Source organism: Cydia amplana, chromosome 19 (genome assembly GCF_948474715.1).
Source record: "Cydia amplana chromosome 19, ilCydAmpl1.1, whole genome shotgun sequence".
Classification (NCBI taxonomy): domain Eukaryota; kingdom Metazoa; phylum Arthropoda; class Insecta; order Lepidoptera; family Tortricidae; genus Cydia; species Cydia amplana.
This window is the reverse complement of record NC_086087.1, coordinates 12,606,994-12,634,961: the sequence shown is the minus strand read 5'-3', so window position 1 is coordinate 12,634,961 and position 27,968 is coordinate 12,606,994. Positions and strand designations below refer to the sequence as shown.

The 27,968-nt window shown below is 43.5% G+C and overlaps 1 protein-coding gene across 1 annotated transcript; it reads left to right on the top strand.

Annotated features, from left to right (window-relative positions):
- The first annotated feature begins 180 nt into the window (after positions 1-180).
- Positions 181-26,018, top strand: LOC134656839 (nucleoside diphosphate phosphatase ENTPD5). Its single transcript, XM_063512365.1, has 12 exons — positions 181-331; positions 778-904; positions 5,376-5,519; positions 12,693-12,781; positions 13,564-13,680; positions 15,312-15,358; positions 16,340-16,428; positions 19,280-19,436; positions 20,601-20,747; positions 22,873-23,045; positions 24,407-24,570; positions 25,832-26,018. Exons 1-12 carry the CDS (start codon positions 299-301, stop codon positions 25,922-25,924), a joined length of 1,380 nt encoding a protein of 459 aa, XP_063368435.1. The 5' UTR covers positions 181-298; the 3' UTR covers positions 25,925-26,018.
- Positions 26,019-27,968: the final 1,950 nt, after the last annotated feature.

Sequence of the window (27,968 nt, the reverse complement as noted above, 5' to 3'; positions counted from 1 at the left end):
ACGCCTTTGATTTTTTGTTGTCCAAGCTATTTAAGGTACTTTTTAAATCGATTGCAGCTTTTGCCAGCAGCAGAGCTCCAAAGGAGCTTAAACAGCTTCACTGATATATTTTTGACAGCTGTATTTTTGCCTTCCCAAATGTTGTCAGGGGTGTCAGGGCCGTCGATTTCAGTCGCTAATTATGAAAGGCTTTAGTCGCTGAAATCATGTTACAAAAAGTTGACGTATTTTAGAATTTCAATGTACAGTATTTATTATTTAACGTAGTGTCTGGTTGTGATGTTTATGTCAGCCCGATATGGGAAAATTCAGTACTTACCGGTACTTAGAGGTAAGGGTGTTGGTTGATACTTGACGAACGCAAATTGTAAATATTGAATGAATTTTGCACTTTAGTCGGAATAATTAATGCGTGTCTTCACGACCGGGCAGCGTTAAACGTTTCTAATTCATTTCTTGCGATTATATATACCATACCATAACTCAAAGAGTGTTTTAAATTTGTCAAAGTGTTATTGATTTAACAAAACAAAATAGGTATATTCTAAATAAAGTTTCTGTGGCTTTAAACAGAAATTGTAGATTGTTTTGCAGTTTTTGTTTGCTCTGGTACAATTCCCCTAACAGTTAAATTTTCTTCAAAAACTGGATCTAAACTTATATATGTAGGTACGATTTTAGCGCGAAAACTTAAAAATGGGCTCCCTATATTTCCTAAATCTACAATACTAGGGTGTCGTAACAAAATGTCTTGTATATAAGCTTATTATTTTCCAGTTAAAAGATGATAGCTCGGCACCAAACATCAACATACGGAGTAACAGAGTTCTGAAGCCTCCGCGACGGCTCAAGAAGACATTCATTCTACTCATTGTAGCTGCACTATGCATGACATATTTTATGGGTGAGTGTTTGTGTTTTTTTTTTTCGTATGGTTTTTTGTGTTACTCTATTTCAGAGATTTATATCGAGTATTGGTTGTTGAAGTAGAGTAAGCTGCGAGATCTTGAAGAGGCAGTGCAGCTGCCAAAGTTGTTGCGCTCTTAGCACCACCCGGGGATCACGTGTAGGGCTATCTAAGGTCATTCCTACGGATGTGGAGCTTTTTGTGTTTAATAAAGACAATAACATCAGACATCAACAGAAGGAATAATAGTACTGAAGCCAAGACGGTACTCAAATAAACATTCACGTTCCATTTAAATGGGGCATAGGTACAGCTGCCATCAGATATATCTGAACACACACTCTTAACAAAACACCCTGCCAATAGAGGCGTGTTTAGATATTTGATACGGCCTCAGCCGAATGGCATTTCATAAACAACTTATTTGCAGAATGCCCAAATTATACCATGCATGGCATTTTACAAGTGAGTTGAGTTTTAAAAATGTCAGGGCCAGTCAACTGTTTGAAGTGATCATTCTGTCTATAATACATAACACAAAAGTTCAACTTATCTCAAAGAAATGTTTGTTATTAACATACATCAGGGTCTTCGGTGCGGGAAAGATTTCGTGTATTTATATCCTTGTTTATTGTAAAATAATTACCAAACTATGAATTAAACGTAGGTAGTAAGGTCCAAATGGGCTTAGAAATGTTAAATTAGTATTGTTTTTAGGGTTCCGTAGCCAAATAGCAAAAAACGGAACCCTTATAGATTCGTCATGTCTGTCTGTCTGTCTGTCCGTCTGTTTACAGATTTTACCTGTTATTTGGCTAGTGTAAAACATTCCCGCACCGAAAACCCCGATGTATAATAATAAATAAATAAAATAAATATTATAGGACATTTTTACACAAATTGACTAAGCCCCACAGTAAGCTCAAGAAGGCTTGTGTTGTGGGTACTCAGACAACGATATAAATAATATACAATTAAGTACTTATATACATAGAATATATGGTTATTAATCATACGGTATGGTACATTATTTATTGGTTATTCTCAGTACTCGCAGGCATTACTCAACAGCCTTATCAACTGCAATATAATTACCTTTAGTAGTAATTTTGCCATAACGGCCATCATCATTAATTTCAAAGATAAGTTTCTACCATGGCTATGTCGGCAAAAACTGATCATATTATAAAGTTCCTTGCAACCTTGTTAATAATGCTACACTAGGTACACTAAAGTTTCACACATTGAAATTAAGTCTTATTGGAATAAGTCTGGTTTCCTCATGATGTTTTCCTTCACTGAAAAGTTACTGGTAAATGAGCATTTTCACTTAACTGTGCACCTTAAAGCGCGACTTAAGTCGTGTTTCAGTAACGTCTAACCGTTACATTCCTGACAAAATGTATGGGATCTGACATTGACCGTCAGCACAGAATAAATAATAGTACTAAGTACAGAAGACTCACTCTCTAACAAAACGCGTCTGTTACAATCAGCACAGATATGGCCGCTAGGTGGCGACAGCGCCACGCGCGGCTTATGGCTTTCCCCAAAATTGGGGCCGAACGGATGTACTTTTAGCTACCTGTGTGTGTACTAGTGAGCCACGCCTGCCGTCAGTTTTATAACGATTGTTAACCGGCCGTTAAGGTGCACAGTTAAGTGAAAATGCCCAAATATCAAATGTTATTTCATATATAAGTTCTGAAGAACACATTGGAATTGAACCCGCAACGTCCCAGATTGAAAGTCGCACGCTCCTATCACTAGGCTACCAACTATCTGACCTTGCCAATCTATTAACTGGGTGGATCAACTATTTCTTACTGCTGCCTAAATAAGCACATGCACACTATGGGGAAACGTGACATGGAGCGGTGCAGACTATGTATGGAGGCAGAGGAGACGCCCTTGCACATCCTCGCAGAGTGCCCTTGCCTAATGCGCACTCGTGACTTGATCCTGGGCAGATACATAATGAGCCCGGGGGATTTAAAGTCTCTCGAGATCAAAAAGATCCTGCAGCTGTTTTAAGTTGCAGGTTTGGATCGAGAGTTGTAGTAGGTGGCGATCACAATAGATCAGATATGGTCGCAGTGATACATAGGCTATGTAGCCTTATATAGCCCCTAACACCTAACAACAAGAAGAGAAGAGAACTATTTCTTGTTGTTATTCTGTCCGGTCAGCCAAGAGACAATAGTAGCATAGTTTGTTAGAAGACATTGTACACCACCTTCTTCTGACACGCTTGGTAGACGACCCTAAATGGAAAGGCTTTATAAGTATCAGGTTGGACCCTACTCGCGCCTTACGGAAACTCCATTCCGGGATTTAATTTTGGAGTATCCTTCTCCTAGATGGATTGCAAACCAATGCTAAGAGGTCCATCTCCCCTGTGACGAAACAGCTTTTTGCTGCAGATTCCTGCAGCCGACCTGCCTCCACACGTATTGGTTCGCCTTTCCTGTGGGTTAAGACAGTGAAGCCGAGAGGGTAATGCAGGTGCTGGGCATCCCTGCGTTTCCTTAATTCCGTCCCAGGCGGTGTTAAGTCTGGAGAGGTCATTGCCTCTCCGATTTGCACCATAAATCGTCTGCAATAGACGCAAAGGCCAATGGATAAGTATCACAAAAAAGCGTGTTTGGTGAATTTAAATGCCTAAAAATCCGGTTTTAAAGAGTGACCCAGGAGAACGTAACCATGGCAACGAGTGACAAGAAAAAGTTGATTCACCCAACTATCAAATTTACAAATGTGTGGCCCAATTCAAACAGTTTTAACAAACTGACTGCCTTATTTTGTTCATACACTATAATAAACGCTATAAACGCGCGTAACTACGTTGTACCTAGCTCTACATATAGTAAATTGTATTTTTTTTTGTATTTGTATAAATCTGTGCCTTACAAGGGTATACTTAGTCATATAGTCCATTATGTCCAATGTTACAATAAATCTACTGCAATTGCCTATATTAATTTCAGGTTGGTAACTTATATTTCATATCGTTTTGTGCTTTTTATTATTTACGTACTTACCTACATGAAAAGTTGTAGCGTTGTTCATAAACGATTTTTTATTTAAGTACGTTGTTTACTGTCTCTGAACTCGCTTAGAAATTTCTAACTCATGTATCTATAGTTTGTGCAGGAATCCTATTGATTCTGTGCGTTACAGTGCATGCCTGGCGGCTATGAAACATCTCTGAAACATATTCGACTGCATATTCGTTATTTGACAGATGAAAATAGTATGAAGTCGAGTGTGATAATCGCTTTAAGTACCTCCACCACGCACTTTGCACATAAACTTGAAAATTGCAATGGAATGTGACCATTTCTATTGTTTTTGAGAAAGCTTCTGTCCGAGTATTTAGTTTACTGCTACTGTTTACATACAAGAAAGTTTTCATTGTCTTCATCTCTACGTGAGTAATGTCTCAAGTTTTGTTTAATAATATACCATTAAAAATGGAGTTATTCAAGTTTGTCATGTAAGCATAGACTTGGCCTAGTTTATTAACAATGACTACCGTGAGTCAATTGAGTTTCCATACCAGAGTGCTTGGAATAATAAATCATAATTTCATACAGCTGACTTGTTAAGACTGAGTCACACCCGCCTTCGAAAAGCCGCGTTGTAATAAGTGTTATATAGTAAAGAACATGTTTTGCTATACCCTTCCGGGTTCATTATGTACCTATGTAACATACTGGTATGCAAATAAAGATCGCTATGTCTATCTCTGTCTCATTGCGATCTTTCTATCTCATTGCGCTCTCATCATAAACCGACATGCGTCGCAAGGTTATAACGACAGCGCCCGACATGTTGTAGAGATCCTCAACGGCTTGTCCAGCAATGGACGTCTTTCGATTTATACGATGATGATGATGAATATTTTTCAATTCAATTCAATTCTTTATTCGTTCATCACAGGTACATAAATAGATGATAATAATAAATATTGATGATACCATTCGATTACGATACAGGAATTCCATGTTTTATGTAAAAAATTCAAAATACAATGCTACAATGGCGGCTAGAGAATAAAATCTCTCTATAATCAGCACCAACTTTGACAGACCAAAAGTTGAAGTTGCTAATATAAACCATGTGTGCTATAAAGTTTAAAAATAAATAAATATGTATATAAAGCCTGCGCAGAGTTACCTTGGTATATGTTATTTGTTCATCGTCATATTTCTTTATTTATTATTAAATTACAAATTCCTCATTAGTTTATGGTCTATGTCGAGATCTGACGCGGCACCAAGGTGCAAGATGTCGGATACTTCATTACCAAACTTAAATAGAGCTGGGCGGGCCTGGAGCCGTTGGCTCGTTGGGTAGACGACATTCGGAAGATTGCGGGTCACTTCTGGATGAGATTGGCTCGGGACCAGGATAAGTGGATAATGATGATGTTACTTGTTACGTTTACATATGTTTTTGTCTGCAGGTCTGTTCGCGGGCCAGTCACAGTGGTTCGATGGTCTGGCCAAGGGCCTGGGGTACGAGAGCGAGCGCCACCACGCGGTCATCATAGACGCCGGCTCTTCGGGCTCCAGAGTACTGGCGTACAAGTTCCGGGTGCCGTTCACATGTGAGTCCTGTTCAGACGTGGTTCGGTGGTCTGGCCAAGAGCCTGGGGTACGAGAGCGCCACCACGCGGTCATCATAGACACCGGCTCTTCGGGCTCCAGAGTACTAGCACACAAGTTCCGGGTGCCTTTCACATGTGAGTCATGTTCAGACACAGTGCGATGGTCTGGCCAAGAGCCTCGGGTACGAGAGCGAGCGCCACCACGCGGTCATCATAGACGCCGGCTCTTCGGGCTCCAGAGTACAGCCGTACAAGTTCCGGGTGCCTTTCACATGTAAGTCCTGTTCAGACACGGTTCGATGGTCTGGCCAAGAGCCTGGGGTACGAGAGCGAGCGCCACCACGCGGTCATCATAGACGCCGGCTCTTCGGGCTCCAGAGTACTAGCGTACAAGTCCCGGGTGCCGTTCACATGTAAGTCCTGTTCAGACGTGGTTCGGTGGTCTGGCCAAGAGCCTGGGGTACGAGAGCGCCACCACGCGGTCATCATAGACGCCGGCTCTTCGGGCTCCAGAGTACTAGCACACAAGTTCCGGGTGCCTTTCACATGTGAGTCATGTTCAGACACAGTGCGATGGTCTGGCCAAGAGCCTCGGGTACGAGAGCGAGCGCCACCACGCGGTCATCATAGACGCCGGCTCTTCGGGCTCCAGAGTACTAGCACACAAGTTCCGGGTGCCTTTCACATGTGAGTCATGTTCAGACACAGTGCGATGGTCTGGCCAAGAGCCTCGGGTACGAGAGCGAGCGCCACCACGCGGTCATCATAGACGCCGGCTCTTCGGGCTCCAGAGTACTAGCGTACAAGTTCCGGGTGCCGTTCACATGTAAGTTCTGTTCAGACATGGTTCGATGGTCTGGCCAAGAGCCTGGGGTACGAGAGCGCCACCACGCGGTCATCATAGACGCCGGCTCTTCGGGCTCCAGAGTACTAGCACACAAGTTCCGGGTGCCTTTCACATGTGAGTCATGTTCAGACACAGTGCGATGGTCTGGCCAAGAGCCTCGGGTACGAGAGCGAGCGCCACCACGCGGTCATCATAGACGCCGGCTCTTCGGGCTTCAGAGTACTAGCGTACAAGTTCCGGGTGCCGTTCACATGTAAGTTCTGTTCAGACATGGTTCGATGGTCTGGCCAAGAGCCTGGGGTACGAGAGCGCCACCACGCGGTCATCATAGACGCCGGCTCTTCGGGCTCCAGAGTACTAGCACACAAGTTCCGGGTGCCTTTCACATGTGAGTCATGTTCAGACACAGTGCGATGGTCTGGCCAAGAGCCTCGGGTACGAGAGCGAGCGCCACCACGCGGTCATCATAGGCGCCGGCTCTTCGGGCTCCAGAGTACTAGCGTACAAGTTCCGGGTGCCGTTCACATGTAAGTTCTGTTCAGACATGGTTCGATGGTCTGGCCAAGAGCCTGGGGTACGAGAGCGCCACCACGCGGTCATCATAGACGCCGGCTCTTCGGGCTCCAGAGTACTAGCACACAAGTTCCGGGTGCCTTTCACATGTGAGTCATGTTCAGACACAGTGCGATGGTCTGGCCAAGAGCCTCGGGTACGAGAGCGAGCGCCACCACGCGGTCATCATAGACGCCGGCTCTTCGGGCTCCAGAGTACTGGCGTATAAGTTCCGGGTGCCTTTCACATGTAAGTCCTGTTCAGACACGGTTCGATGGTCTGGCCAAAAACCTGGGGTACGAGAGCGAGCGCCACCACGCGGTCATCATAGACGCCGGCCCTTCCGGCTCCAGAGTACTGGCGTACAAGTTCCGGGTGCCTTTCACATGTAAGTCCTGTTCAGACACGGTTCGATGGTCTGGCCAAGAGCCTGGGGTACGAGAGCCAGCGCCACCACGCGGTCATCATAGACGCCGGCTCTTCCGGCTCCAGAGTACTGGCGTACAAGTTCCGGGTGCCTTTCACATGTGAGTCCTGTTCAGACACAGTGCGATGGTCTGGCCAAGAGCCTGGGGTACGAGAGCGAGCGCCACCACGCGGTCATCATAGACGCCGGCTCTTCGGGCTCCAGAGTACTGGCGTATAAGTTCCGGGTGCCGTTCACATGTAAGTCCTGTTCAGATACGGTTCGATGGTCTGGCCAAGAACCTGGGGTACGAGAGCGAGCGCCACCACGCGGTCATCATAGACGCCGGCTCTTCCGGCTCCAGAGTACTAGCGTACAAGTTCCGGGTGCCGTTCATATGTGAGTCATATTCAGACACGGTGCGATGGTCTGGCCAAGAGCCTGGGGTACGAGAGCGTCACCACGCGGTCATCATAGACGCCGGCTCTTCGGGCTCCAGAGTACTAGCGTACAAGTTCCGGGTGCCGTTCACATGTAAGTCCTGTTCAGACATGGTTCGGTGGTCTGGCCAAGAGGCTGGGGCACGAGAGCGCCACCACGCGGTCATCATAGACGCCGGCTCTTCGGGCTCCAGAGTACTAGCACACAAGTTCCGGGTGCCTTTCACATGTGAGTCATGTTCAGACACGGTTCGATGGTCTGGCCAAGAGCCTGGGGTACGAGAGCGCCACCACGCGGTCATCATAGACGCCGGCTCTTCGGGCTCCAGAGTACTAGCATACAAGTTCCGGGTGCCTTTCACATGTGAGTCATGTTCAGACACAGTGCGATGGTCTGGCCAAGAGCCTCGGGTACGAGAGCGAGCGCCACCACGCGGTCATCATAGACGCCGGCTCTTCGGGCTCCAGAGTACTAGCACACAAGTTCCGGGTGCCTTTCACATGTGAGTCATGTTCAGACACAGTGCGATGGTCTGACCAAGAGCCTCGGGTACGAGAGCGAGCGCCACCACGCGGTCATCATAGACGCCGGCTCTTCGGGCTCCAGAGTACTAGCGTACAAGTTCCGGGTGCCGTTCACATGTAAGTTCTGTTCAGACATGGTTCGATGGTCTGGCCAAGAGCCTGGGGTACGAGAGCGCCACCACGCGGTCATCATAGACGCCGGCTCTTCGGGCTCCAGAGTACTAGCACACAAGTTCCGGGTGCCTTTCACATGTGAGTCATGTTCAGACACAGTGCGATGGTCTGGCCAAGAGCCTCGGGTACGAGAGCGAGCGCCACCACGCGGTCATCATAGACGCCGGCTCTTCGGGCTCCAGAGTACTAGCGTACAAGTTCCGGGTGCCGTTCACATGTAAGTTCTGTTCAGACATGGTTCGATGGTCTGGCCAAGAGCCTGGGGTACGAGAGCGCCACCACGCGGTCATCATAGACGCCGGCTCTTCGGGCTCCAGAGCAGGGATGTTGCGGATGCCAATTTTTTGACATCCGCGGATGCGGATGCGGATGCGGATTTTTAAAGGCTCACATCCGCGGATGCGGATGCGGATGCGGATGTCAAGATAGTACCATAAAAAACGTCAAATATTACATTTTAGTAATTTTTATTTCAAAAAACCGGCCAAGTGCGAGTCGGACTCGCATTCCAAGGGTTCCGTACATTAAGTCCCACTCACGCTTGACTGCTCATTTCTAATAGGTTTTTTGGTTAATGACTATATCACCTAGCAGTCTAGCACATACGCCGATGCTAAGACGTTCCTGTACCGACCTGTTCCACATCCGCATCCGCATTAAATCCGCATCGATTTTATGCGGATGCGGATGCGGATGCGGATGTTGAAAATAATGCGGAAGTTCCGCGGTTGCGGATGCGGATGCGGATATTCGCAACATCCCTGCTCCAGAGTACTAGCACACAAGTTCCGGGTGCCTTTCACATGTGAGTCATGTTCAGACACAGTGCGATGGTCTGGCCAAGAGCCTCGGGTACGAGAGCGAGCGCCACCACGCGGTCATCATAGACGCCGGCTCTTCGGGCTCCAGAGTACTGGCGTATAAGTTCCGGGTGCCTTTCACATGTAAGTCCTGTTCAGACACGGTTCGATGGTCTGGCCAAAAACCTGGGGTACGAGAGCGAGCGCCACCACGCGGTCATCATAGACGCCGGCCCTTCCGGCTCCAGAGTACTGGCGTACAAGTTCCGGGTGCCTTTCACATGTAAGTCCTGTTCAGACACGGTTCGATGGTCTGGCCAAGAGCCTGGGGTACGAGAGCCAGCGCCACCACGCGGTCATCATAGACGCCGGCTCTTCCGGCTCCAGAGTACTGGCGTACAAGTTCCGGGTGCCTTTCACATGTGAGTCCTGTTCAGACACAGTGCGATGGTCTGGCCAAGAGCCTGGGGTACGAGAGCGAGCGCCACCACGCGGTCATCATAGACGCCGGCTCTTCGGGCTCCAGAGTACTGGCGTATAAGTTCCGGGTGCCGTTCACATGTAAGTCCTGTTCAGACACGGTTCGATGGTCTGGCCAAGAACCTGGGGTACGAGAGCGAGCGCCACCACGCGGTCATCATAGACGCCGGCTCTTCCGGCTCCAGAGTACTAGCGTACAAGTTCCGGGTGCCGTTCATATGTGAGTCATGTTCAGACACGGTGCGATGGTCTGGCCAAGAGCCTGGGGTACGAGAGCGTCACCACGCGGTCATCATAGACGCCGGCTCTTCGGGCTCCAGAGTACTAGCGTACAAGTTCCGGGTGCCGTTCACATGTAAGTCCTGTTCAGACATGGTTCGGTGGTCTGGCCAAGAGCCTGGGGCACGAGAGCGCCACCACGCGGTCATCATAGACGCCGGCTCTTCGGGCTCCAGAGTACTAGCACACAAGTTCCGGGTGCCTTTCACATGTGAGTCATGTTCAGACACGGTTCGATGGTCTGGCCAAGAGCCTGGGGTACGAGAGCGCCACCACGCGGTCATCATAGACGCCGGCTCTTCGGGCTCCAGAGTACTAGCATACAAGTTCCGGGTGCCTTTCACATGTGAGTCATGTTCAGACACAGTGCGATGGTCTGGCCAAGAGCCTCGGGTACGAGAGCGAGCGCCACCACGCGGTCATCATAGACGCAGGCTCTTCGGGCTCCAGAGTACTAGCACACAAGTTCCGGGTGCCTTTCACATGTGAGTCATGTTCAGACACAGTGCGATGGTCTGGCCAAGAGCCTCGGGTACGAGAGCGAGCGCCACCACGCGGTCATCATAGACGCCGGCTCTTCGGGCTCCAGAGTACTGGCGTACAAGTTCAGGGTGACTTCCACATGTGAGTCATGACTCATGTTCGGTCCGCGTAATTAATAAAGATGCTTATACATATGTATGCATCAGTGATACCGACTGAATAGATGATATATAATAGATAAAACTTTGACTACGTGTGTGTAAGATTAGAAATAGGTCGCGTCATGTAAAAATATAGTAAAAATGTATTTCTTAACAAAATCTTGTGTTGATAACACTAAAACCTGATAACAGTGCTATAGTGTGATATTTGATTAACTATTCTCGAGGACAAATGAATGAAAACGAAATGATTGCCTATTTTTATTACCTAGGCTATTAATACTATGTTCTAACATGCTAACATTTAAGTCCATTTTCGAATAATACAGTATACCTGCTTGGTAATCCGTCACCTGAAAATTTCCCCCTATGCTAATTGTTGAAACTACTGGATTATTTGTATGGGAAATAAAAGCTTTATACGACCATAATGTAAAGTCATATAGATTAGCGCAAGAATAATTTATACTGTAATTTATCATTATGAAATAAATAAACTATATTAAAGGCAACGGCTCTGGAATTCGGAGCGAACTCACCAAACAAAAATATTACGTTTCTACTGGTTGATGTTTTCTCAAAATACTTTTCGAATTAGAAATATAGGAAAATATGTAGTATGAGGATGAATATGACTTCAATTTTAATGTTATTATCGACTCCATAGCTCACTATAATTAGTATAATTTTACCGTGCGATGAAAACCCCGATGCCTAAAAGTATGTATAGTTGGTCAAACCAATCCGTCAGTTAGTAAGAACCATGAAAACTATACTTATAATTTTCTTTTGGTGCTAGTACTAGTCTAAGACAAATATAGTACGATTCTTTCTGTTTGAAATGAGACAGTCCTTTGACAAACTATTATGTGCGTCATATGGCTTTGAAATAAATTCTTTGGCATTTGACGACTAGTGTATACGCAAAAAACCTACACGTGCAAGTTACTTGTCTTATTGACATTTTTGGAATACATTTAGTGGATATTATATGGCTTTTTAGAGTTCCGTAGCCAAATGGCAAAAAACGGAACCCTTATAGATTCGTCATGTCTGTCTGTCTGTCTGTCTGTCTGTCTGTCTGTCCGTCTGTCTGTCCGTCTGTCTGTCCGTCCGTATGTCACAGCCACTTTTTCTCCGAAACTATAAGAACTATACTGTTGAAACTTGGTAAGTAGATGTATTCTGTGAACCGCATTAAGATTTTCACACAAAAATAGAAAAAAAACAATAAATTTTTGGGGTTCCCCATACTTCGAACTGAAACTCAAAAAAATTTTTTTCATTAAAGCCATACCTGTGGGGTATCTATGGATAGGTCTTCAAAAATGATATCGAGATTTCTAATATCATTTTTTTCTAAACTGAATAGTTTGCGCGAGAGACACTTCCAAAGTGGTAAAACGTGTGTCCCCCCCCTGTAACTTCTAAAATAAGAGAATGATAAAACTAAAAAAAATATATGATGTACATTACCATGTAAACTTCCACCGAAAATTGGTTTGAACGAGATCTAGTAAGTAGTTTTTTTTTATACGTCATAAATCGCCTAAATACGGAACCCTTCATGGGCGAGTCCGACTCGCACTTGGCCGCTTTTTTTTATTTTAAGAGAAGGATCCTTCGTGCCACATTCCACATATTCATTATTCTTTCAAATGTATAATTTATGGAATGGCCGTGTAATAAATATAAAGCATGTTATAAAACGTGTAATAACTGCAGGTACGTAAAATGTGAATTTCTTTTATTTATGCGTTTTATTAGCTAATTATAATGTATTATATATTTATCCCTAGGCTTGTGTTGCATAATTTTACATGACATTTCAGATAATTCCAGTATCGTATGTAGACTATGTTAACTATGTAGTAAGTGTCTATGTATTTATAATTTATAAATATGTATGCCCTAACCCGGTTACTATTACCTCAGCAGCTTACTGTATTTTTGAAATTTGTCATTAAATGAACCGTAACATAACAGCTCTCTTGAGTGTGACCACATCATGTATGTTTGTTGGCAGTATTCGGACAGCCTAATTTAGATTTAGAGGAGGAGTACTTCGAGCAGTCAAAGCCGGGACTCTCTTCCTTCGCTGACGACCCTGCTAAGGTATGGCCCACATAAATATGAAGCCCCTTTCAGACTATTTGCGCGAATCGCGGCGCGACTTCGCGAAAAGAACATATCGCGACGTTGACATAATATCATAATATGACTCCACACTCGCAGAACTTCACGGCGATTACGCAGTTTTAGTTCGTTTTTTTTAGCATTTGAAAAATACTACGCGGTCTTGACATGTCTTTTAGTTGAAAAACGTTTTTTAATCAGTAATGAATACTTATGAAAGTAAAAGAATGTAAACAATCGTATATGATTCATAATTGTTACATATTTGCCGTGACTTATTTTTCTAAAGTGTTTTTCAATAAAAAGACACGTCAAAATTGTTTACCTTCTTTCTAATGCTAAAAAATCTAATGCTAATGCTATAGTTCGCGCCAAGATGGCGGCAAAGGATCAGCTGATCGAATTTAACTGTGAGTTAGCTACGGCAACATTGTTATAGTTACATGCTGTAGCGATTTTTAAATTTTGTTTTGTTGTAGAAGTTGTGGGTTTTTGAAATCGCATGTGTTAGATCAGAGGGACTTCAGGGGCCGTCATGATAGCCTTTATTTTTTATACTTTGTTCAATGGGGTTGGCCAGTCGAAGTATTTAGCAGATGGCGCCATCATAGCTTGCCCTGTCAATCCCTAGTCAGGGCAAAATTTTTGTATTTTTTTAAGCCAAATCTCATAGAAAAAGGGGCAAGCTATGATGGCGCCATCTATGCAAACCTTTTACAGTTGCCAACCCCATCGTTTAACAGAGTGTTGATATATTTTAGGGCGCGGACACAATAGTGCAGCTAATCAAGAAGGCGGAGTTTCTAACGCCAGCGGAGAAGAGACGCAGCACGCCACTTATAATTCGGGCTACAGCGGGCCTTCGACTACTGCCACAGGTATTTGTAATTATAACTTTAAAGAAATAATTAAAACCCCCTAGGCCCCTAGGCTATAAGGTAAACGGACTAGTGCTCGACATGCTAATGATAAGATAAGATAAGATATTATTTATTGTATAACTGTGTATAAAGATGTTGACATAATACAATTGGGAACCAACAGTCTATCCATCACGGACGTACAATATATTAATGACTAACCTATAACTAAATAACAAAACTAATACATGCATACATTATTATCATAATCGTCAAATTCTTTCATGCTGTAGAAGACTCTACTAAGAAGCCATTTTATTAAAATGGTTTTGAATTGTTTACTTTCAACAGACTTTATTTCAACAGGCAACTTGTTAAAAACTTTTATTGCTGCAATGTAGGCACTTTTATCCATAATTTTATTATTGACCTTTGGAATACGATTATCACTAAAACTAATCGATCGATTAAAACTATCATAGTGCCCAAGATAATGCCCAATAGATGACACCCTGCTGTCACCTCTATTTAGAATGACTTAAGTTTTTGAGATGACGTGTACTGGGAACGCGTCTCGCACTAGTACGGTTACCTTATGCCACTGACAATCCAACCTCTAGACTGAGCTTAGGCCAATTCTTTCATGAAACCGATGCTACCAAAAATACGGGGATGCGGGGGGACGAGGTGAGCGAATCCCGTGCCGTGATTGGTCCGTTCAAAGACACTGACCAATCACGGCACGGGATTGACTCGAAGATGGAGTAACGCTACCGTATGTGTGGCAGAGGGGGTAGCGCGACTATGCTATGTCTAGAGGATGTCTTGTCTGTGCCTTATGCCTTCAAAATTAATTTACGCCAAAAATCCCCTACATCATTTTGGAAAAGAGCTGATACCGTTCAAACTGCTGGATCGGTTTTTATTAAACATAGCTAAGAACCACCGCAAGAAAACTCGCTATCATGTAAAAGAACCGTATCGGAATCTGTCCATCCGTTGGAGTCTATCTGTCTGTGGCATCGTGCCTCTCAAACGGATGGACCGAATTCGATGAGGTTGTTACGTGAAAGCAAGTTTCTTAGCTACGTTTGATAATAAAAAACCGGCCAAGTGCGAGTCGGACTCGCGCACGGAGGGTTTCGCACCATCAACAAGAAATAGAGCAAAACAAGCAAAAAAAAAGCAAAAAAACGGTCACCCATCCAAGTACTGACCCCGCCCGACGTTGCTTAACTTCGGTCAAAAATCACGTTTGTTGTATGGGAGCCCCACTTAAATCTTTATTTTATTCTGTTTTTAGTATTTGTTGTTATAGCGGCAACAGAAATACATCATCTGTGAAAATTTCAACTGTCTAGCTATCACGGTTCGTGAGATACAGCCTGGTGACAGACGGACGGACGGACGGACGGACGGACGGACGGACGGACAGCGGAGTCTTAGTAATAGGGTCCCGTTTTTACCCTTTGGGTACGGAACCCTAAAAATCGATCCAGCAGATGGAAGAGTACTTATCAGCTGTTTTCCAAAATGACGTAAGGCGTAATGGATTTTTGGCATAATGTGTAGGGGTTTTCAATTTTTTAATTTAATAGCAGTTAATGGCGTTTAATAGTTATTGACAGGAACCATTTGTGTTTGTCTAGGAAAAGGCGCGGAAGCTGCTAGCGTCCGTTTCAGATGCAGTCGGCAAGTGAGTACACATTTATCTTATTATAAACGCTTGAGAAATCCAAATTAGAAATGCCACTAAAATTCAACATTTAATTTGGAATTATTTTCTTTTAATGTGTTGTTATTGCAATAAATATTTATTTTCGTGTTTCGTGTAAGCATGACGATAAACCAGGGGAACTTTTTGAAGTGAAAACTTCCTTCGCGGCGCTGGGCACTTTTTGAGGTGGGGAAAAAATGATAAACTCGAGACAGCGTAAGGCGATCACGTGACCGTAAGGGGCGTAAGGCGATCACGTGACCGTAAGCCCCGTAAGGTGGCCACTCATAATTTAGATGGCATTTAAATCAATAAAGAAAAACTCAATGTTATTTGACATTTATGTTGCGGACTCCTTTTCAAGACTTTACCTATGTTCAAATAATTTGACGTTGTCATGGCAGTATGTAAATAAACATGTCAATGAAAAAGTGTGATCTTATTTGAGAATGATAATAATATATAATAAATAAATAGAATACCTCCGCTAAACGTATGTATCGTGTTAGGTGTGTTTTCACTTCTATCGGCAATCCCGGAGTGAAACCGTTGTTGCTTGTTTTAAGCACGCCCCCCTGCTGCCTAAAATGCAGTTCCCACGCCCCCCTTTTCGCTTCGATGCAAGGAAACGGAGTATTAGGTAATCGTGTACACATTTCCCGAGGCTCCGCGCCCCCCTTAAAATGAGGTCGCGCCCCCCATTTTGAAAACCCCTGTATCGAGTGTGTATAAGTGTAAGTGTAAGGCCTGAGTGGACGCTCGGAGCGGAGCGTTCGGCGGGGCGTGCAGCGTGGCTGTGGGCTCACGCGTGATGCGAGCAGCGTGCACTAAGGCCGCTCCTATACGCTTGCATTTGTTTAACATGCACGCCGCACGCCCCGCCCCGCTGCACGCACAACTCGAGCGTCCACTCAGGCCTTACACTAACGCGGAAGATTTTAAAAATGTATATCGTTGCAGGCTGGGGTATGACACGCGCGCTGGTATAGAGATTATGGATCCCGCGGATGAGGGCATCTTCATCTGGTACACCATTAACCTGCTCCACAGTAAGTAACATGTTTAACGGGGTTGGCAACAGGGATGTTGCGAATATCCGCATCCGCAACCGCGGAACTTCCGCATTATTTTCAACATCCGCATCCGCATAAAATCGATGCGGAGTTTAATGCGGATGCGGATGTGGAACAGGTCGGTACAGGAACGTCTTAGCATCGGCGTAGTGCTAGACTGCTGACTGCTAGGTAATTTAGTCATTAGCCAAAAAAAACTATTAGAAATGAGCAGTCAAGCGTGAGTGGGACTTAATGTACGGAACCCTTGGAACGCGAGTCCGACTCGCACTTGGCCGGTTTTTTGAAATAAAAATTACTAAAATGTTATATGTATTTGACGTTTTTAGGGTTCCGTAGCCAAATGGCAAAAAACGGAACCCTTATAGATTCGTCATGTCTGTCTGTCTGTCTGTCTGTCTGTCTGTCCGTCTGTCCGTCTGTCCGTCTGTCCGTCTGTCCGTCTGTCCGTCTGTCCGTCTGTCTGTCCGTCCGTATGTCACAGCCACTTTTCTCCGAAACTATAAGACCTATACTGTTGAAACTTGGTAAGTAGATGTATTCTGTGAACCGCATTAAGATTTTCACACAAAAATAGAAAAAAAACAATAAATTTTTGGGGTTCCCCATACTTAGAACTGAAACTCAAAATTTTTTTTTTCATCAAACCCATACGTGTGGGGTATCTATGGATTGGTCTTCAAAAATGATATTGAGGTTTCTAATATCATTTTTTTCTAAACTGAATAGTTTGCGCGAGAGACACTTCCAAAGTGGTAAAATGTGGGTCCCCCCCCCTGTAACTTCTAAAATAAGAGAATGATAAAACTAAAAAAAATATATGATGTACATTACCATGTAAACTTCCACCGAAAATTGGTTTGAACGAGATCTAGTAAGTAGTTTTTTTTTGTACGTCATAAATCGCCTAAATACGGAACCCTTCATGGGCGAGTCCGACTCGCACTTGGCCGCTTTTTTATGTATCTATCTTGACATCCGCATCCGCATACGCATCCGCGGATGTGAGCCTTTAAAAATCCGCATCCGCAGATGTCAAAAAATCGGCATCCGCAACATCCCTGGTTGGCAACTGTCAAAGGTTTGCATAGATGGCGCCATCATAGCTTGCCCCTTTTTCTATGCGATTTGGCTGGCTGGCATCCAGAGCATTAAAAAAAACTCAATTCTAGGGAATGACAGGGCAAGCTATGATGGCGCCATCTGCTAAATACTTCGACCGGCCAACCCCATTATTACTACTGTCCCTTATAAGTTAGACAATATAGAAAAAATATACAATCCTTTCTAACTTTTTGGACATAATGGCTATTCATAAATTACGTCATTTCAAATTGGGGGGGGGGGGGGGTCTGTACGATAAGATGATGGTAGCATAACGTAGGAGGAAACGGGGTCATTCGAAGCATGATTTTTGGATGATTTTAGGAGGAAGGGGGGGGGGGGGGGGGTCAAAATCGTCAAAAATAGATGACGTAATTTATGTTATGAACAGCCTATTAGGTATTTGCCCCTAGATATAGTATGTTAGATATACAGTAGAGTCCGATTAGTACGACTTCGCATATAACAACCAACCGCTTATAGCGACGTAAGTATAGGCACTTGTTTGATTTTAGTATGAGCTACTATGAAAGTACAACCGTTTATTACGACTCCGCTTATAACGACCGATCGCTTTTAACGACCGAAATTGACTCAAAATCCGTCCGTCAAGTCCGGTTACAACGACGAGCGACGTAGTTTTTACAAATAAATAGTTGGTAAGAAGCTTACTCCGTCCCGCGCACCTAACTCACCTCCCCCTTTTGCCTATACGCAACAAGATGAAATAGTCATGTGACTTTTCGTAATCTTGCAAACTAAATAAAACCCAATTCCCATTATTCAATTGAGCTTAAACTTCACATACATAATTATGTACATAAGTTAGGTACAATGCAATATTCTGGTATGTAGGTACCTTCGAGCTGATCTATGGACACAGGAGATGGCCATAGGAACTGTGTGATAAAACAACGTCAGCTGGATTAGATCCTCAAGAATTAGGACTTTTTATTTTACGGGATTCGAGTAATTTGCGGATGACGAGTGAGTTGACTACGCGTACCTTGAAAAGTGGCTTCTTCTAAACACACAAGTCACTCCATTTAAGACAAAGTGTTGTAATACTAACGTAAATAAATATTTTAAAGGAAATGTTCTTTTTTCTTTTATTGTCGGATAAGTATTCATAAATACAAAATGACGTAATTATTTTATTAAAAAAATATATTAAAATTGGCAGTTCGTTTTGTACGACGTCCGGTTAGTACGACGTAATATCAGCGGTCCCTTGGGCGTCGTTATAACCGGACTCTACTGTACTTACGCAGCCCGAATCATACTGCATTTTTCTTATGCAAGTATTTAAACTCTAAAGAAAGGAATGAGTAGGTATAGCTGGTCAACCAAATCTTGTCAGTAAAAAAAGGCGCGAAATTCAAATTTGCCGCCTTTTTCTACTGTCAAGATCCAGTTGACCAAGTATACCTATATATATATAGTATTGTGTTTTTCTGTGCTAAAATTCTTATATTGAATATGAAACACCTACTGACATGACATAAATTTATTAATTTCCGCTACCTAAAGGTTGTCTGGAAGAGATCGCTTTTTAGCGATAAGACCGCCTGTTGTTTGACCTCTTGTTCCTGTATTATCCGTATTGTTTTCTGTAATGAGGTGTGCAATAAAGAGTATTTGTATTGTATTGTATTATATACCTATAGGATTTTTAATCTTCTGCTACTGACAAAATTGGTTTGTCACATTATTTTTTTTCCAGATATAATGGAGGGTGAGACTATGGCAGCCCTAGACTTGGGCGGGGGTTCCACGCAGATTACGTATCAGCTGTCCCCACACGATACACCCAAGTTCCTAGCCAAGGATCTACACCTCGTGCCCACCAGCTCTGCCAACCTCACCGTATACACGCACAGGTACATTTAACCTGGTCGTCGTATATTATAACGTCAAACTTATATGAAATTATGACGCTTAAATTACCCTTGCACAGTCTGTGATAAGGTCAAGTGAGGTAAATGCAACTATGGGATTATTGCGTCTCTCCTCAAGTGAGGTAAATGCAACTATGGGATTATTGCGTCTCTCCGTTCTTTCTCGAATACGATTGGTCGAAACGCCCTCTTGTATGCAACGTTTCATTTCCAAGTAGCTCAGGCATGAAACGTTGCATAGTAGAGGGCGTTTCGACCAATCGTATTCGAGAAAGAACGGAGAGACGCAATAACCCCATAGTTGCATTTACCTTATCCAAATCGCTGCCACCCATCCATCGCCATCTCCCCTCTAGTACTTAAGTAATTAAAATTATGTTAAACATCGCGGCGCAGGATCGGGAAAAGTGGTGTGCTATCTTTTCGGAGGCCAAGGCCGCCGCTTTTGGGTCGCTGAGCCGTAATTAGTTAGTTAATCTCTATGGAGGAGCGGTGTCTTTTGACACAGGTATTTTTATACTTAAAAAGTGGCACCAACCTTTTTTTTGTTAAATAACTTGTCCTTTTGAATAAATATTTATTTATTTATTTTTTCTACTCCCGTACTTTTATTTGCCATTTAAAGGGCCGTGCACACACCTTTAAAACCCTACCTTATAGTTGTCAAGACGTCTTTAGTCTATTCCCCAAAAAAGAATTTGTGCATACACGCAGTATCTTTTTGGCGATTTTACGATACTTCGTGTAGTGACAACTTAAAAAATATTGATTGAAATACATTCTTGCCAACCCCTTTTTCTATCTCTGACAAATAAGTGAACCACAGACATGTTTTTTTTTAATTTCATTTATTAATTCATTCTTTTCCCGCCCGTACCCTCCATTTTTGCTAATTCTTGAATTTAAAATATTTGTTTTTACAATTTTATTTCAAAGTAAGTGTTTGGTCGTAGAAAAAATATTGTATGCAACGTTGTTTAACTGAGTCAAAAAATACTCGTGGCGTCTTTATTAACAATTTTCGGCTTCGCCTCAAATTGTTACTCACGCCACTCGCCTTTTTTGACCTCTTTTAAACAACGGTTGCATAAAATACTATAATTTAATTTGGTCTAACTATAAAGTATATTTTTTAAATATTTCCAGCTACCTGGGCCTAGGCATGTACGCGGCTCGTCACGGCATCTTCAAATCGGAGTCCGGCAACGACTCTCTGGACATCACGTCGGTGTGTGTCGAGCCTATCGTGTCGGGAGAGAAGTGGACGTATGCTAATGTGGAATACACTATCAGGTATGTTATATCTTCAAAACGGTGTCCGGCACACTCTCTGGACATCACGTCGGTGTGTGTCGAGCCTATCGTGTCGGGAGAGAAGTGGACGTATGCTAATGTGGAATACACTATCAGGTATGTTATATCTTCAAAACGGTGTCCGGCACACTCTCTGGACATCACGTCGGTGTGTGTCGAGCCTATCGTGTCGGGAGAGAAGTGGACGTATGCTAATGTGGAATACACTATCAGGTATGTTATATCTTCAAAACGGTGTCCGGCACACTCTCTGGACATCACGTCGGTGTGTGTCGAGCCTATCGTGTCGGGAGAGAAGTGGACGTATGCTAATGTGGAATACACTATCAGGTATGTTATATCTTCAAAACGGTGTCCGGCACACTCTCTGGACATCACGTCGGTGTGTGTCGAGCCTATCGTGTCGGGAGAGAAGTGGACGTATGCTAATGTGGAATACACTATCAGGTATGTTATATCTTCAAAACGGTGTCCGGCACACTCTCTGGACATCACGTCGGTGTGTGTCGAGCCTATCGTGTCGGGAGAGAAGTGGACGTATGCTAATGTGGAATACACTATCAGGTATGTTATATCTTCAAAACGGTGTCCGGCACACTCTCTGGACATCACGTCGGTGTGTGTCGAGCCTATCGTGTCGGGAGAGAAGTGGACGTATGCTAATGTGGAATACACTATCAGGTATGTTATATCTTCAAAACGGTGTCCGGCACACTCTCTGGACATCACGTCGGTGTGTGTCGAGCCTATCGTGTCGGGAGAGAAGTGGACGTATGCTAATGTGGAATACACTATCAGGTATGTTATATCTTCAAAACGGTGTCCGGCACACTCTCTGGACATCACGTCGGTGTGTGTCGAGCCTATCGTGTCGGGAGAGAAGTGGACGTATGCTAATGTGGAATACACTATCAGGTATGTTATATCTTCAAAACGGTGTCCGGCACACTCTCTGGACATCACGTCGGTGTGTGTCGAGCCTATCGTGTCGGGAGAGAAGTGGACGTATGCTAATGTGGAATACACTATCAGGTATGTTATATCTTCAAAACGGTGTCCGGCACACTCTCTGGACATCACGTCGGTGTGTGTCGAGCCTATAGTGTCGGTAGAGAAGTGGACGTATGCTAATGTGGAATACACTATCAGGTATGTTATATCTTCAAAACGGTGTCCGGCACACTCTCTGGACATCACGTCGGTGTGTGTCGAGCCTATAGTGTCGGTAGAGAAGTGGACGTATACTAATGTGGAATAAACTATCAGGTATGTTATATCTTCAAAACGGTGTCCGGCACACTCTCTGGACATCACGTCGGTGTGTGTCGAGCCTATAGTGTCGGTAGAGAAGTGGACGTATGCTAATGTGGAATACACTATCAGGTATGTTATATCTTCAAAACGGTGTCCGGCACACTCTCTGGACATCACGTCGGTGTGTGTCGAGACTATCGTGTCGGGAGAGAAGTGGACGTATGCTAATGTGGAATACACTATCAGGTATGTTATATCTTCAAAACGGTGTCCGGCACACTCTCTGGACATCACGTCGGTGTGTGTCGAGCCTATAGTGTCGGGAGAGAAGTGGACGTATGCTAATGTGGAATACACTATCAGGTATTAATGTTACATGTATGCGTATGGGTAGATCAACTATTTCTTGTTGGTATTCGGTCCCGTCAACCAGGGGACATTATCAGCACAGTTTGTTAGAAGAACTGTTGTAGCATAAAACCAGGGTTTTAAAAGTGACCCAAGAGACGAAACAATGGCAACGAATGACAAGAAGAAGTTGATTCACCCATATTATATCTCCTAAATTCATTTAGGAGCAATACAAAAAAATATGGGAAGGGAATTCTGTCTAAGATATTTAAAGTACCTAAACTCGAGAGTAACGAGGTCAGGGTACCAGAAGCCTAAAATAAAGTGAAAAATATAATCAATCACTATTCAAAAGTAATTCTCCCTAGTTTATCAATTATTTTTTCAGGATTTTTTTTATCTTTGATCAAAATGATGAAATATTACTAAGTTTTTGTAGTCTCCAGAGCCCAATAAACTATTCTACCTTGGCCACAGTGGTGACATGTTTTTTTTTCAGCGGTGCCTCTCGTCCAGCCAACATGAAGCGTGAAGCGGCCTTCGAGCGCTGCTACAAAATAGTTAGCTCATATGTCAAGGCCACGCTGGATTGGGAGCCGCAGAACCCGCCCAAAGGCAAGGTGGCCGCCATGAGCTTCTTCTACGAGGTAGCCGCCGACGCTGGACTTATTGGTGAGTACATATATCTATCCCACTCTGACCTCAACCCTCTCTAACTACTAGTATGTGCTGCTACAAAATAGTCAGCTCATATGTCAAGGCCACGCTGGACTGGGAGCCGCAGAGTCCGCCCAAAGGCAAGGTGGCCGCCATGAGCTTCTTCTACGAGGTAGCTGCCGACGCTGGACTTATCGGTGAGTGCATATATCTATCCCACTCTGACCACATCGGTGAGTATATCTTCCCTCTCTAACTACGAGTATGTGCGGCTATAAAATAGCTCATATGTCAAGGCCACGCTGGACTGGGAGCCGCAGAGCCCGCCCAAAGGCAAGGTGGCCGCCATGAGCTTTTTCTACGAGGTGGCTGCCGACGCTGGACTTATTGGTGAGTACATATATCTATCCCACTCTGACTTCAACCCTCTCTAACTACTAGTATGCGCAGCTACAAAATAGCTCATATGTCAAGGCCACGCTGGACTGATGGGAGCCGCAGAGCCCGCCTATGAGCAAAGTAGCCGCCATTAGCCTCTTTTACGAGGTAGCCGCCGCCACAGGGCGGACACGCCATACATCAAAGATCATTTGCGTTTATATGTGTGCGCGGCACGTCTGTACACGCGTCATTGTGTATGTGTGCGTAAGTCGCTTTACTGAGAGCATGCCAGAAGTCCGCCAGATTCATGTCGCGGGGCGTGGTAATCCGAGTCGGGGCGGGGCGGTGCGTGGCCGTTCTGTATGATAATACTATTACTTATTCTGTGCCGCCGCCGTAGTGACTTTGTGAGCAATGAACTCATATACCACCTCGCGCTCCCGTACCTACAAATTTAGTGTGGGAGTCTCTTTACTTCCTTAACTTCCACTCCCTCCAGATCAATCTTCGTCATGTGTCCTGAATCCTCCGAATATGATGAATTTCATGAAACAAACAGTTGGAACAAAACATGTAACTGCACCCTTAGCCCCTCGAGCGGCAACGCAAATTTTAAATTTTATTTTCGGGCCGTGCGGCGCGCAGCCGCGAGGCGTCAAGTTTTCAATAGTTTAAAATACATGTAACTTACCTTAAAAAGTGTTTTTTTATTCACAAGAACCGAAAATCACTCACTGCACAACTAACTCGCGCCGGAGCATGCGGGAGACTGGTTCGTACGCGTTTGGGTGTCAGTCAACCGCTCCCGGAAAATGAAAGAGACGGATAGATATTGCTGCTCTGTATAGGAAATATAACCGCGAGCCAATGTACCCGCATGAGTCACCGATTCCTACCCGACCCTACTAAAGATGGCGGCCGCCATGTCGAGGCATCTTGACCCACGAGAGGTTATTCACCCTTACATTTACTTAAATTTGACCTTTCTTTTGTAGACGTGATGAAAGGCGGCACTATATCCGTGTCCGCGTACCGGCAGGGGGCGCTGCGGGCGTGCGGCGCCAGCAACGTGGAGCAACCCTTCGCCTGCATCGACCTCAGCTTCTGTCTGGCGCTCTTACAGCAGGGGTATAAAATCCCTGACCACTCGCCTGTGTCGGTAAGTAATATATTTGGCAGATTTTGTTGTATATATACACCTGAAAAAGGATTGTCAGCCTCGTATCTTTATATGACCTCGCTTCGCTCGGCCGTCTATATTTAGTCCGCCGGTAATCTCTAATTTAGTCCACCATTCGTCTGCATCGACCTCCGCTTCTGTCTAGCGCTCTTACAGCAGGGGTATAAAATCCCTGACCACTCGCCTGTGTCGGTAAGTCATATGTTTGGCAGATTTCGTTCTATATAGCCGCTTGAAAAAGGATTACCAGCCTCGTATCCCTGTACGACCTCGCTACGCTCGGCCGTCTACATCTATTCCGCACTCCGCCGGTAATCTCTCGATCGAATCGACGTCAGCTTCTGTCTGGCGCTCTTACAGCAGGGGTATAAAACGTTCTGTAGCACTATTTTGGTTTGAAAAGGGCTTGCCAGCCTCGTGTCTCTATACGACCTCGCTGCGCTTGGCCGTCTATATCTACTCCGCCGGTATATAATGTCTAATTTAGTCCACCGTCCGTCTGCATCGATCTCGACTTTAGTTTGGCGCCTTTACAACAGGGGTATAAAATACCAGATCGAGTGGCCTGTGTCGATAAGTAATATTATTATGTTTGGCAGATTTCGTTCTATATATCGACCCTGTACGACCTCGCTACGCTCGGCCGTCTATATCTATTCCGCACTCCGCCGGTAATCTCTCGATCGAATCGACCTCAGCTTCTGTATGGCGCTCTTACAGCAGGGGTATAAAATACCAGACCACTCGCCTGTGTCGGTACGTATTCTATAGCATTATTTTGGTTTGAAAAGGGCTTGCCAGCCTCGTGTACCTATACGACCTCGCTTCGTCCGGCCGTCTACTTTAACACGTCTGGTAGGTCAGTTACCAGTGTAACTGGCCTAATTTAGTCAACCCTTTTCCTGCGTCGATCTCAGCTTTTGACTGGCGCTTTTAAAAGAAGGGTATAAAATGTCTGACCACTCGCCTGTGTCGGTGAGTACTCTATTTGACAGACTTAGTTATATATAACGGCTTAAAAAAAGGATTGCCAGCCTCGTATCTCTATACGACCTCGTTATGCTCGGCCGTCTATATGTAGCCCACGATTCGCTTGCATCGATTTTAGCTTCTGTCTGTTACACATTTATATAGATAAAATATAGGTAGTAAGAATGCATCATGCTCTCATCTCATCGTTATATGACATTTATCGCTCGACAGAATGTAATAATGTTTTTAAAACATTTTTTTTTACCAGTTGTTCAAGAAAGTCAACGGGCACGAAGTCTCCTGGGCGTTAGGGCTCGCCTACACTTCCATTGTGAATCGCCTCGCCGAGACCAAAGTGTGAACACGCCCTAAGTATTCAACCTAGCCCATTGGATATGCGAAACGTGGTGGGGGAACTAAAAGCGTATAGACCTTTGTAGTCTTAAATATTTGACATATGTCATTAACCTTTTAACCGCCGTAGACTGTGTCATTGCGAAGTATTCGAATGTTTTGCCTAAAACTTTAGTTGTAGTAGAAAATGTTAGAAGACACACTTAAACAACCAATTTTTAATTATTATATTGGTTGTTTAATTGTCTCCGTTTGGTGAATTTTTTTTCATACTTTTTATGAAAACTTTTTAAACAGTGAGTTTTAACTGTATTTAGTATTAACAATGTTGTGAAAATGGGGTTTATTTCGAGTGTTATTGATTTATTATTTTGTTAGAAATCCAATTTCTTCCTACTTACTGTTTTTTTTTGTTGTTGTTTATTTCACTATCTGAGAGATACCCAGTGAATATGATTTTGTGAGATACTTATGATGATTTTAATAATAAATAAATAGTTCAATTTATTTTCTATGACATGATTTTTATTTAATACACAGTTCCATATTTTTTTTTTGTTTTGATATCTTTTATGGAAATTATATTATTTGATGAAATTCCTGGTTTTATCCCCAGACTGGTTTAGATTTTAACATGACAACTTAATATCGCTATTGGTCTTATTTTTATATTATCTCGCACTAACAAAGTACGAGCAAATTTTACCGCGTGATACCAAAATCAATCAAATGATTAACTTGTTAAGTTCGAATGCGGGGTTTGTACTTTAGGCAAAAGCAGGCGTGTCTCACTCCGCGATTTCGTCGCTTTGCTACAGGTAGCTAAAAGTACATCCGTTCGGCCCCAATTTTGGGGAAAACCATTAGCCGCGCGTGGCGCTGTCGCCACCTAGCGGCCAAATCTGTGCTGATCGTAACAGACGCGCTTTGTTAGAGAGTGAGTCTTCTGTACTTAGTACTATTATTTATTCTGTGGCAAAAGGTTGCCTTTAAAAATGATACAGATAGACAGATTCAGTACTGTGTTGTAAGTTTCTAATATAATTTATAATGTTTTGATATATAAATCGGACTTAGGTTCAACTACATTCTAAACTGCAGCTTGAATATTTATAAATATACCTACACATCTACACACATGTACATTTGAAACCTGTCAAAGAGGTGTAACAATATTTCCATAAATTACTTTTTTGCTATTTAAGATACATCTTTGACTGTAACAGGTTTCTTATATAATATTTTTGGGCACTATATTCACCTGTCTAGCCTGACGTTTTATACCCCCTTTTACATATATAAATAAAGCTAAGAAATCTTTAAAAAGTCCTAAGTCTGTATTTTTAGGAATTTTAAAGGAATTTAAAACAAAGTGACTCCCATCAGTCGGCTAAGCGGATTTTTTTATACTACGTCAGTGGCAAACAAACATACGGCCCGCCTGATGGTAAGCAGTCTCCGATCAGCAGCTGTCAGATAAAGATACAAAATTATTTCTCAATTTTTAAGGGCAATTATAATTTTCGATAGAGGGTCAGTAAAAAAAGGTTTTCCGTCAACATCGAAATCAAAAAAATAACGACGGTCTGGCTAAACCGTGCCGATAGGTGGGCATGTCAAATGTGACGGGTTATTCCCACTAGTTACCACCAAGTTGTTACCAGTGGTAACTACTGGGATTTTTTTTCCCACCTTTTACCACTGGTAACTACTGGGAAAAATTGTAGTTACCACCAAAATTTTGTTAGAGTTAAATACTAATAAAAACAGTATGAAATAGTATAGTATAAATATAGAGTGATTTTGAATTGCCGAATAAATCACTTGAAAAATAATCTAAATGGTTATTAAATTTATCCTTGCATATATTATAGTTTTTGTACTAGTACCGGTTAAACTGATTCCATATTTTTTCGTCACTTTTAAGGCAGTTTACTAAAACACTAATCGACTTAATAATGATTTATTAAATCACTATATTTATTTTTTATTTTTTTATACTGTTTTTATTAGTATTTAACTCTAACAAAATTTTGGTGCTAACTACTGGG

What these genes read in the sequence shown, in the direction of transcription:
- LOC134656839 (XM_063512365.1), top strand. Translation starts at nt 299, where the DNA reads ATGGGAAAATTCAGTACTTACCGGTACTTAGAG. An exon ending in ATGCATGACATATTTTATGG is followed by an intron (nt 905 to 5,375) that starts GTGAGTGTTTGT and finishes TTTTGTCTGCAG; the next exon opens with GTCTGTTCGCGGGCCAGTCA. An exon ending in CTCACCGTATACACGCACAG is followed by an intron (nt 19,437 to 20,600) that starts GTACATTTAACC and finishes AAATATTTCCAG; the next exon opens with CTACCTGGGCCTAGGCATGT.